This window comes from Pomacea canaliculata, linkage group LG7, assembly GCF_003073045.1.
Source record: "Pomacea canaliculata isolate SZHN2017 linkage group LG7, ASM307304v1, whole genome shotgun sequence".
NCBI classification, from domain to species: Eukaryota; Metazoa; Mollusca; class Gastropoda; order Architaenioglossa; family Ampullariidae; genus Pomacea; species Pomacea canaliculata.
Window position 1 is genome coordinate 1,917,084 of NC_037596.1, and position 13,142 is coordinate 1,930,225.

The window sequence follows — 13,142 nt, forward strand, 5'->3', positions numbered from 1 at the left end:
AGGCATGTGTCACCTTTAGGAAGCCTGTGTTCGGCGTGTGTCAGCTCTCTCATATGTGCTTGAGAACAATCAACTTTCAGTGACTATGTACTGCTTATTGTGACAAAATGTATCCAAATTCTCTGGGTACTTGTATTGTTTACACTAGTAGACAAAGCTGTTGCCTTAAACTACTTATAATTTAAGATCGGAGATAAAGAAAATGTTGCCCCAAAAATGAGCTCAAGTTGATACATATCATCTCGAAACAGCTTTGCCTATATACACACACTTAAACTGATAGGTAACAAGTAATGAAATGCTATGTTAATCTATTAGAACCAGTCATCCAGGGTAAAAGCTGGATATAGGAAAGGGTCAACATGTTTTAGGACCTGTATTATTCGGTCGTAAGCAGGTCCTTCATAAAACAGTCAAGAAAAGTACGAATGATGTTCTAAAACAGTTTTGAACACAGTCAATATACGTTAGGTACTCGGACATCAATAAACAGACAGACCAAGACACTTTCACTCAAATCTTCTTTTCCACGACATGTTTAGAGCACACACACACATTTTCACGCGAACCCTAACACATTAAAATAGAATACAGTACATCGCTGAATCATTGAGACAATAAAACTAAAGACAGTCACCTGCACTTACCAGGACACACATAGTCGTTGCAGGGTTTCTCTGTAGCATTGTTTCCCTCACAAGGTCGTCCACAGGCGTTGGGTTCAGAGCACGTCCTTGACCTTGTACGTGTTCCTTTATTACAAGATCGAGAACATGAAGACCAGCTGCCCCAGATGTTCCACTGTCCATGTCTAGGAACTGTAACAACAGAACTGAGCAGATAAACGATGTGGTCTGACAATGATTTTCTTGGCTTTTCTCATTTTTACCTCATTTAAATGACCAGAGAGGTATTTATAGATAATATGGATATCTCTAACACCTTGAAATTAGTACACAACTCTAGAATGTTTGTAGATGAAGCAGCTCTTCCTCACAGTAAAATGTTTGTGTGACGTGAGACAGTCCTGATACTACAGGTGATTACTGCTACGTTACCAACGGTATAAGGATAAGAACTGTGACGTTACCACAGCACGCGGTGATGTTACACGTGTCGGTCTGTGTAGCCTCCCTTGGACATGAGGCTTGTGTTACGCTGCACGTGCGCTGCCTTGACCTAGTTCCATCTCCACAGGTGGCGCTGCATGCTGACCAGGTCCCCCATTCTCCCCAAGCTGAAGAGTTTGTAACATTATAATAACACTAATAATTTTGTTTTAGTGTTGTAAAGTTATGCTTCCAAATCAAGGTGAGTGCTGCTTTTGTAATATGAAAAGAAAAGGATTTTAATAAGCGTGTCTGCATTTTTTATCTTTTGAGGACAGACTGTCAACTGTAGAAGACAGACCTCACACTCTGACTTCTATTTTATACCATGTTACAAAACCTCCCAAACATTTACCGACAACACGCGTTCGAACACTATCCTTGATGTTAGAAATACTTGCAAAGAGAAAACTCAAAGTAAACACAAGGACTACATATTAACACAAACTACTTTCGTTTATCACAGAAGTGATTGATAGTAGCTCAAGTTTTTTGACTACGAAAGGATGATTTTCGGGTTTTAACAGCATTCAATCATTCATTGAAAGCAATCCTTTTAAAATCGCAAATGTGGGCGTAACCTTCATTGTCCACTTACGTATTTCTCAATTTTTATCACACTTGTATCTACAACAAACTTGAAAGTGTAAGGAAAGAGAATAGATGTTGAGGATACATTATCAGAAATAAAATAGTTTGAGACAGAGAGCAAAATAATGGTAAGAATATCCTGGTGACTATGTCAGAGGTGTAACATGAGGCTAAACAGCTCAGCGACCAACACCTGTCGCAAGACTAACAAACTTATTTTTATAGAAAGTGGGAAAGAAAGGGGGAGGACCATTTAATTAACTCACGGCTTCACTTCCCAAGTAGACGGCAAGTGGAGGGACAGCATGTGTAGAGGAGAGGAGGCTGTGTCTGTCTAGAGAGGTTCGATGCTCATTTTTTGTGTATCTCGGATTTTTTTTAGTAGAAGTTAAATATGTCCATTATTTGTATATGTATTAGAAATTTTTATTCTTGTTTTCTTTTGTTAAACGTTGTAAGCGTATTGGTTTGGAGTTATTTGGTTTTCATCCTGCATTGCTTTACCCACGAATGTGTGGTGGTCGCTCGTTCCTAAGAGACAGTACTAGTGTCGTCTAACCCCGAGTGAAGGAGTCGATGACTTTTTTTCTGTTAGATAATCTGTAGAATATATTATAATATATATAATTTCTTGACTCAGGGCAACACAAGGCTACAGTGACTTTAGCTAACAGTGAACAAGAACATTATCCAGAGTGAACGATAAAAATCTTTTGTTAACCTTAAGTCTGAGAAAAAGAGAAAATGTGTTTAAAACTACAGATATTAAAAGGATTCATAGTAAATAATAATAAGGATTTATTGATGTATATAAACTAAAAAAATGATTTTCTATATTTTTGGTCTCTTTTTTATTATAACTGCAACGTTAATCTTGTAACATAATTAAATGTTTACAGAGACTACTAAGAGATCATTTTATTGTCTTGTTTGTGATGAAAAAACGTTCAAAATTTCCAGGTGACTCTAAGTTCACGAGTGTCTGTGACAGTTACATTTAACATACCTGGACAGGAGTGAACATTGCTGTCAATTAATTAATAGCTTTTCCCTTGACAAAGATGTCCACACGAGCTTTGTTTAGTACACTTCCTTGAGCTTGTACAAAATACAGAAACGCAAAAAGAAGTCTGCTGTACGTACTAGCATAAAAAATAATAATCTGTAAACTTGACAAGATGACTGCTTACTTTCGGTGCCAGGATGTGTAAATAGTCGTACTTCTCGATTAAAAAAACGTTATTTTGCATCTTAGGCAGTTGGCAGGGTGCAGCAAGTAATACCTTACTTCATGCGGAAGGAGAGAATGTGGCACAGCCGGCAGCTGTAGATGTCATAATGTAAGAAATTTTAATGTTGGTTTTCAGCTTTCGCTATTGTTCTGGCCTAAGTTTTGTTTAATAGTCTTAGCCATTAAATAACATTAATTAAAAGCTAATAGAGCAACTTTAAACAACAATTTAAATGAATTGTCAATAAGATAACTCAAATGCTAAAGTATCTGTAAATGTTTTATAATTACTGGTCTACTTACTAATGTTGCACACGACGCCGACATCCTGCCAGTGTGTACAGTCGTGTATGTAGAGCCCCGGGTGTTGACACTGCGCCAGGCTGGTTTCGTTCCCCACACACTTCAGGTAACTGAACAGAATAGGACCAGAGCCTGCTCCGTACTTGGCTGACCCCACGGCTACTGCTGTTGTGCTGTCCGATATAAGAAAATAACAGAATAGGATACTAACATTGAAAATAAACAGACTCTTTACACTGAATAATAACTAAGGTGTGTAAAAACTTATGCATACACGCGCGCAAACCCCCCCCCCCCTCTTGCTGCGGAGCAACCATAGTTTATTTTTCTCCACTTGTGAAAATTTGCCTGATAATTTTTCTTCTAAATTCATTCGTGATCTGCACTCAGCTTTGTCTACTTCCCAATGCCTCGCCATACTTGTCCTCTAGTTTGACAGGATGGATTCGGTTTTTAGCAACGCACCCGTACCATCCTTCATATCATCATCTTGTCTGGATCTCTTTTTACTGGTCACTCAAGCCACATCTTTGTTATTTTATTCTTAAAGGACATTTTCAAAACTACTTGGGTGAAACCCTTTTACTTCTTTTAAGAGTTTGCGCCACAGTCTGTCTTACTTGCAAGTCTTGGCTATCTGGATTTTTGAAAATGTCCTTGTTCTGGTAAGCGACACGAATTGCGTGATATGTAGATATTGAGGTAATAAATTAAAATAATATTTAATGCCTTTTAGAATATACAGTGTTAGAAAATAAGTGCATAGTCTTCTGTCAGAGACAAAGAGCACGACTTGAAAATATGCATTTAAACATACTCGGACATTATACCTAACATTGCTCGGTAAGTGAATACAAAACCTCTGACATGTTAGACATGTACAAATCCACCTTGTGCCACACATTTTTTTTTTCTTTTGTATAAATGCCGAGATCAATCTATGCAAGAAACCATCCAGGTGGTGCAGCAAATGAGAGTTCTTTTTTTCTCATAAATGTTGAACAATCCTAAATTCTTCAGTAAACTCAAAACACGTTACCTACTTAACAGCTTTTCTATTTATAATAAGAATGTAGAGGAACACCAACTAAAAGCCATTTAATGTGTCCTCAAGCGTTATCTTGTAATGTTGGACTGCCAAGAAAATCAGTAGCATCAAGCATTTGTGTAACGGACAAGTACTTAGTAGAGGGGGTTAGGAGGGAAGATCGACAACCGTGGTTGATCTGATTTAGCGTAGTGGGCTGGAAGTTGTTTGCCCTTGAGCAAATGACGTAAACTGGGACGTCAAAATAAGGTGACGTAAAATATAGAGGAAAATAACGTTAGAGAAAAAACGGAAAGCAGAGAGCAGACGGCGGAACCGTGTGGAAGCTGGTGGATTTTTCTCGGGACTTTCTCGCAACTGCTGCGACAGCGGAAAAAAGTATTACGGAAAGTAATACCGTGGGTATACTACAGGTGGATGTACTTCACAGATCGTGAGTCACTGTAGTCCGTGTCCGCACCGTGGGGGAGCTCTGTGGCTTGGGCATCCCGCAGTACAGTTTCTTGGTGGGGCCAAGAAACCACACACTGGCGTAAGCGAGAAAACAACGGTCCCAGAACGGGAAAACTTGGTGCAAGACTGGGGCACCGACCTCCATCTGTCGCCTGGAAGGGACAGTTCTTAACAGCCTGAGAGTAAGGTCCGGTGGAGGAAAGGTTTCCTCCCGGCCTTCAGCTAATCTAACATCATCCGGCCAAACACCCAGGAGGCGGCCGCATGCGCAAGACCGAGACGTCTGCTTGTAAACTGTTGGTACAGTAAAAACCATTTATTTTTAATAATAAATAGACTTCGTGGAAAGAAGATCAGTGGGACTAATTAGAATAGAGGACTTGGGAGGGTGTCAAAGATTCTAATATAAAAGGTTGATGTTTCATCAAGAATGAACATTTTATTCTTCATCAGTGACAATATTTATGAGAGTCGATTTTATTGTTAACTTTAATAGTACGTGGATGAATGATAATATATTGGTAATATATCTTGTGTGGCGAATGAAGGGGTGAATCTATGAGTGTTGATATTTTGCCTTTGTTTCATTTGACATTGTATTTGAATTGAATAATTATTCGTGCCTCTAAGAAGGTACGCCCACCCTCAAGCGATCAGGATATTTTGGTTTGTGGAAAGAATGCGCGTGTCTGCGGACGGTCCGTGACAATTTGATAAGAATTTCAATAAAGAAAGGTGGCACAATGTATGTCTTGGTAACGTGGTATAGGACACAATGTCTTACAAATATATTTTTGAGGCACAAACATTTGATTTTGACTTCTACTTACATTGCGAAGTGTCATCATTGTCATGAAAATTTGCATAACCAAATAAAAAAATTAATCCACTCATGCACAATAGACGGTGTTTGTTTTACTTATAAACAAGACAAAAACTGTCTTTAAAAAGAGTCTTTTCTAATAAAGAGTAGTTAATAGTGAATCTTAAATATTGTAAACCTAACACGCTCATGATCGTAAGGCTACGAGCCATTTCTATCATGTTAAATTATAATTTTATGGATCAAACGTGTAAAGTAAAAAAAGAAAATTATTGTGTGTTAACTGGGTGATTGTGTTAGACTACACATACCTGTTGAATCCTAACATTCTGCAGGCTACCAAAGCTTCTTCTTGTCCAAAACCCTCACGACACACTGTGTTCCATTCTCCATCGTAAAATATTTCCAGACGTCCCGCCTCTGCTGTGCCACCGACCACACGAGCTCTTAACTTTTCAGCTAAAATTTAAAATACTAATATGTTACTTTATTAAATTATTTACATCTTTGTCGTAAATAAATAGAAACACGCTATGAAAAAGAGTTATGTTGCATGATTAACATTTACATATTCACATTTAAATTTCTCCCCCCGTGACATAAGTGATATCAGTAATGAACAAAGGGAACGCTTCCATCAAGGCAATAGTCATTGAATGTCATAACAAAGGGAAGAGAAGTCCGAATACGATGATCGACTGTTGTTGGTTCTTAAAGAGGGAAAGAAATATTTCACGCAGAAGGAAGTCAAGATACCAGGATCATTACCAGCAGTCAAATAGTAATATAATGACATGTCCAAACTGTTAATAGTCTAAACTAAGGAAAATAGTTCGCAACTAAAAAGTGAGATGAGCGAGCCATTATTTAATATTACCATAGTAATCAGCATATTTTAATTATATAGAAAAAATCAAACACTTTCTGATATAATTTTGTAAAGTTTTTGTTCAGCGTAGTAATAAAAATATCTTACTTGTCTAAAACTCTCTAAAGTCTAAAACGTACTTGATTTCTATTCTTGTCCATCAAAGAACGACAAATAAAAGTTAAAAAAAGCAATTCTTAACACCGTGATTACACTTTAACAAGATAAAATTAATACTTGATTTGCTGTTAATAAATAAATATTAATTGTCTGATTACTAATGTTGCACGCGACGCCGACATCCTCCCAGTATCTACAGTTGTGTATGTAGAGCCCCAAGTATCTACACTGCGCCAGGCTGGTTTCGTTCCCCACACACTGCAGGTAACCGAACAGAATAGGACCAGAGCCTGATCCGTACTTGGCTGACCCCACGGCTACTGCTGTTGTACTGTCCGACATCAGAGATCAACATGAGAAAATATAGACATTAAAAATCAACATACTCCTTACACTGAATAGGGACTAAGGTGTGTAAAAACTTATGGATAAAACCTCGCTCACGCGCACACACACATATTAACCTTTGCAGCTGAGCAGACCTAGTTGCTGCCGCGTTTGTTGTAGTTGTGCTTAAGACTTTCACCCTTCTGTAAATTTGTACCAGATAGTTTTTGTTCTCAATTCATTCCTGGTTTGCACTTCCCTTCGTCTACGTTTCTACAACCTCACCATACTTGCCCTATAGCTTGGTTGGTGGGATGTGGATTTTAGCAACTCACCTGTAGCACCTTTTATAATATCAGCTTGTCTGGGTTTGTTATCACTGGTCACTTCAGCCATATCTTTGTTATCTTATTCGTTGCTATCATTTTCAAAACTTCTGAGGGTGAAAGCGTTTTACTTTTTCTAAGAGTTTTAGTCTCAGTCTGTCTACCTTGCAAGTCTTGACTACATGAATTTTTGTAAAAGGGCATCTTCCTGGAAAGAAGCACAAATTGTGCGATATATTGAGGCAATGAATTGATAATAATATTTAATACGCTTTATAACAAACAGTGTTTGAACATAAATTAATAATACTCTTTTAAAAAGCAAGTGCAGTACTTAGACATGTAGTGAGACACACCCTGACATTAACCTCAACATTATCGGTAAGTGGGTACAATACTGCCGTTCAAGACAACTTTAAGAAAAATTACAAAGACGCATTGTGCAAGACATTTTTTTTCTTTTGTCTCTAAAATCGCTAATACTCATCTACACAAGAAACAATCTAGGTGGTGCAACAAATGAGATCTCTTCTTTTTTTTCGTTCACTGTTGAACCACCTTTAGAAAACCACAGAAAAACATTACCCAGACAACAGTGTGTCCACTTGTGATAAGAATGCAGGGGAACCTAAACTGAATGTTATTTACTGTGTCCCAAAGCTTGATCTTGGAAAGTTCAATCGCCCAGATAATCAGTAATATAAAGAGTTTGATGAGAATTTCAACACAGGTGGCAGAAATATTTTGTCTTGGAAGCGTGGAATGGATTACAGTATCATGAAAATAAGTTTTTGAGGCACAAATAATAGCTCCTGACTTCTAATTACATTGCGAAGTGTCGCCAGTATCATGAAAATGTGCAGAGGTAACATAAATCAAAGTTTACCTCTTTTTGCTCCCTAGTTGATAATTATTTTACGTATAAAGGCGGCACGAACTGATACTGGTTGAAAAAGACTTTTTCCATTTAAAGAAATAGTGAACCTTAAATATCTTTAACACGTTCTAAATTATCAGGAAACGTGGCTTGTTTCATGTTTAATGCTGATAAATTGGATCAAACGATTAAACGATTAAATAGAACGAAAATCATTGTGAGTGTAATGTGTTTAATGATTGTGTTAGACTACACCTACCTGTTGAATCCTAACATTCTGCAGGCTACCAAAGCTTCTTTCTGTCCAAAACCGTAACGACACACTTTGTTCCAAGTTCCATCGTAAAAGATTTCCAGACGTCCCGCCTCCGCTGTGCCACCGACCACACGAGCTTTTAAATGTTGAGCTAACATTGAAAATACAAATACGTTTCTAATAAGTTAGTTACATATTTTGTATTAAATACAAATGAACAGGATGTGAAAAAGTGTCATGTTGCATGACTAACAGATGCCTACATATTTCTTCCTCTTTTCTTAAGCTGTGCTAGTAACAGTGTGCTCACCTTATGTATGTACAAATGCTGTATTATTGATATAGCCATGTTTAAACATGACTACTTGATACTTTCGCATGTACACACTCTGCACCTACACAGGGCCTCCACTGCAGTAAATATTGAATATAAAAAAGAAGGACGAAGGGGCCGCCATAATGGCTTTTAAAAGTCGTGGTCAATGAGCTTCTTGAAAAAAAAATCTGATAATTTTAAAGATTTTATGGCAAAGATGCTGACTACAAAAAAGTAGGAGCTCGAAAGTCACTGAAAAGGCACTTTCTTCATTGACATTTGGAGTTTTTGCCCCCTGACATATGTCATGTCAATAATGAACAAAGGAAACGCTACCATTAAGACAATAGTCATTGAATATCATAACAAAGGGAAGATCAGTCCAAATACGACGGTCGTCTGTTGTTGGTTCTTACAGAGGGAAAAATAATTGTTCGTACACGAAGAAGTTAAGATCCCAGCGTTATTACCACCAACAACAGTAAAGTAGTAATATTACGGCATGTCCAAACTGTTAATACTCTAAAAAAGAAATTATTTCGTAACTTAAAAGTTAGACGAGCTCGCTATTGGTTAATGACACCATTGTAATCAGATTGTTTCAATTCTATAAAAATACATCAATTACTTTATGATACTATATTATTTGTAAGTTGTTGCACAATCATAATCATTAATAGAATAAATATAATATCATATTTGATACAGTGTGGAACGTACTTGATTTGTAGAGTTGTTTATCGAAGAACAGTCATTAAAAGCTAATGGAGCAATTTTAATACGCCATACTTAAACTTTTAACAAGATAAATTAAATGCTTGACTAGCTGTAAATATTTAATAATTACTGGTCTGCTTACTAGTGTTGCACGCGACGCCGACAACGCTCCTGTGTCTACAGCTGTGTCTGTAGAGCCCCGAGTGTTGACACTGCGCCAGGCTGGTTTCGTGCCCCACACACCGCAGGTCATAGAACAGACTGGGACCAGAGCCTTCTCCGTACTTGGCTGACCCCACGGCTACTGCTGTTGTGCTGTTTAACATCAGAAATTAAGAGAAGATATAGACACTGAAAATAAGCATACTCTGTACACTAAATAAAGTACTATGTGTAAAAATATATGCATACCCGCTAGCGTGCACACACATAAAAACAAAGTCCTTCCTTGCCCAGAGAACCCTAGTTTCTTCATGTGGCCATTGCTAGCGCTGTTTTCTTTCTTGTTGCTTGCGACTTTTTTCGTCTTGTGGAACCTCAACATTGCTTGCTAAGTAAATACAAAACTTTTGACATATTGGTTTGTGTGAAATTTATTCTAACAATCTAACTGCTGTTCACGATAAATGTTAGTAATATTACAAAGCCATCCAGTTCCATCCTTTTTTTCTTTGTAAGAACTTCGAGAATAATCTAAATAAGAAACAATCCAGGCGGTGTAGCGAATGAGAGCTCTTCCCTTCTTTTTTTTGTGTTTTTGTTTGTTATTGTTGAAACACGCTAAATTGCTCTGTAAACCACAAAAAGCACTACCTGTACAACAGTGTATTATTTTGTAATAAGAATGCACAGGAACCTAAAAGCTATTTAAATTCTCCGAAAGCGTGATCTTGTAAAGTGGGAGCGCCAAGAAAGTCGGAAACATCAAACGTTCATTGAGAATTTCAATAAACGCAGATTTCAGAAAGTATGATGTCTTGGTAAGGTGGGATGGTTCACAATATCTTGAAAATATGTTTTTCTGGCACACAAAATTGAATCTGATTTCTACTTACATTGCAAAGTGTCGCCATTGTCATGAAACTTTGCAGAACCAAAATAAATATAACTTCATTCCCTCATGGTTAGTGGACTGTGTTTTCTTACTTATAAAAGAGGCACGAACTGTTGAAAAAAGACTTTTACCATCAGAAGCAATAGTAATCCTGAAATACCTTTGAAAGTAACACGCTCTAGAGTATCAGGCTACGCGGCTTTTCTTTTATGTTGAATGACGAATTATTGCATCAAGCGTGTAAAAGAAACCTAAATAATTCTGAGTTAAATGTGTTTCATAACTCCGTTATACTTTACATACCTGTTGAATCCTAACATTCTGCAGGCTACCAAAGCCTCTTCCTGTCCAAAACCGTCATCACACACTCTGTTCCAGTTTCCGTTGTGAAATATTTCCAGACGTCCCGCCTCCGTTGTGCCATTGACCACACGAGCTTTTAACTGTTGAGCTAAAATTGAAGAAAAACCAAATATGTTACATTAAAAATTAAAAAAAAAAATTGTCGTAAATAAATAGAAACACACTGTGAAAAAAGTGCCATGTTGCATGATTAACAGATACCTACAGATTTCTTCCTCTTTTCATAAGCTTGGCTAGTAAACATATTCCTCTCCTTATGTATATGCAAATGTTTTATAGTCAGCGAAGGCATCAAAGCATAACTACCTGCAAGGTGTATGCACTAGAGCGTTTAATCGTCCTCATCATTATCAACAACTTTATCGTTGTCACTGATAAATCAGAAATTCAGTTTTCCGTTATATTTTTATTCATTGGTTTAAAACTGCTTATTACCTGTCTGAAACAGGCCACACTAAGCAGCAGACTATGGACTTATAAACAAATATCAACTAATTGCATAGCGAGAAAAGAAGAAGAGGAATGAAAATCAAGTACATAAACATAAACGAATACCACATTAAAAGAGAACCATACTGTAGAAATAATAAGAATTTTAATGAAAGGTAACATAATTTTTATTTAAATATCTGAAACAAAAGTGGATGAAAAAATTCAAAAATACACGAAGAGGAATTATCGGTACCGAGCAAAACCAAACAGCCATTGAAGTCTTATCCTTGAGAAAGATAGTTGGTTGTTGGTTGTCGCCGGTTAAGTATTTCATCAAAATACTCCACTCAGCGAGATCTTTTGTCTGCATCTTCGGTGATGACGTTGCCGTTTTCATTCTGTATTGGCATGCCCTCATTGCTGTTTTTCCTTTCTGACAGAATTCTTGCAATTTCGTATAGTCTCATTGTTATTTGGCACAACTGCTTGTTCTTCCCCTTCTGCCATCCTGTGTGCGAACTGTCTCTTGTCATCTCTTACACTCTTCTTTAATTCATTTAATTCATTTCTTTCCGGTGACATGGAGGATTTACAACCACAAGATGGCGACGACGCGAGTGCCACGGGTTCTAGCAGCACGGGTAAGGATTGTACGATTCAGGATCTTATGCAAGTGTTGATAGTTGTCCAAAGGGGAGTATCAACCATTCTACTGGACACCGATACAAAAAGACAAGAGTTACACAGTCTACGAGACGATAACAGTTCTCTCAAACAACACAACATACTCCTGTCAAAACGTGTTGATGAACTACAGAAAGAAGTGGAGAGACTGGACAGAGACTCAACCTTAGCGATGGAAATGCTAGACAGACAAATTGACCTACAAGAGCAGAGTTCACGCAGAAACAACTTACGTTTCTTCAATGTTACTGAAACTGGGAAAGACAGTTATACGGCGTGTGCCGAGCAGATTTTGGATTTACTAAATCATGTTTACCCAGAAAGAGGCTGGTGCAGAAATGACATCGAACGATGCCATCGGATAGGGAATAGACAACCTAAGGGTGGTCAGAAATCCCGCCCGGTAATCGTTAAATTTCTACACTGGTCCGATAGGATGACCATTCTGACGACAGGTACAGACAAACTATGTGAACACGGTGTCAACGTGGCAGGTGATTTAACAAAACGCCAAGCAGAAACTATTAGGGAATTCAGAAAACAGGGCAAGAGGGCATACTTCAAAGCAGGACGACTGTACACAGGACTAGATAGCCCATACAGAGATAGCATCCCACATACTAAAGGTGCCAGTCTTCCAGCAGAAAAAGTGTCATATAGAGAGCACGGTAACGACGACAAAGACGACCATACTCATGGGATCAGAAGAGACACAAAAACCGTCACTCAAGTTACCAATAACCCCCTACCCCTCCCAGTGGCCGCTCCCCCACCCCAAAAGTGGAACCACCCCACTCCCTAACCCTTGACCAGACCCCTGTGACAAGAACAAATCACACGACCACTCGTGCAACTACTGCAAGGCACAGCCCAAAATATATGCGGAGGTCACAGCGGTCAACAGTGACAGGTCTCCACCGACAACAGCACGTGAGCCGAGAGTTTATTCCTTTCGGAGCAGACAGCGCAACAGGGAGGACCAGCGTCGGGGAGACGTGCAGCAAAGAGAGAAGAAGGACGGAAAACAGTGCGTGAGTGTGCGGTCAGCCGTGACAGGGACAATGGTGTTAGTAATATACGTGTGTTAAACTAGAACATTGAAGGTGTGATGAGTAAGGTCAGCGAAGCAGACGTTAGTCAGTATACAAAAACATTTGATATTGTGTGTTTAACAGAAACATTCTTAGAGCGGAACTCAAATCTCGAATGTTTTACTAACTTTATACAGTTCTTTGCACAGGCTT

General features: G+C 38.2%; 1 protein-coding gene across 9 annotated transcripts in view; it reads right to left on the minus strand.

Annotated features, from left to right (window-relative positions):
* Nucleotides 1-13,142, minus strand: part of LOC112569471 (A disintegrin and metalloproteinase with thrombospondin motifs adt-1-like) — a 595,732-nt gene that overhangs the window by 574,073 nt on the left and 8,517 nt on the right. For 7 of the 9 annotated variants that reach the window (XM_025247268.1, XM_025247267.1, XM_025247264.1 and 4 more), the window contains 8 exons: nt 10,723-10,870; nt 9,508-9,680; nt 8,336-8,483; nt 6,705-6,877; nt 5,870-6,017; nt 3,235-3,407; nt 1,091-1,237; nt 648-818 (listed from right to left, as the gene is read on the minus strand). In XM_025247268.1, coding sequence (XP_025103053.1) covers nt 648-818; nt 1,091-1,237; nt 3,235-3,407; nt 5,870-6,017; nt 6,705-6,877; nt 8,336-8,483; nt 9,508-9,680; nt 10,723-10,870 — 1,281 coding nt within the window. The remainder of the gene's footprint in view (nt 1-647; nt 819-1,090; nt 1,238-3,234; nt 3,408-5,869; nt 6,018-6,704; nt 6,878-8,335; nt 8,484-9,507; nt 9,681-10,722; nt 10,871-13,142) is intronic. The other 2 variants (XM_025247265.1, XM_025247271.1) reach the window with 2 other exon arrangements.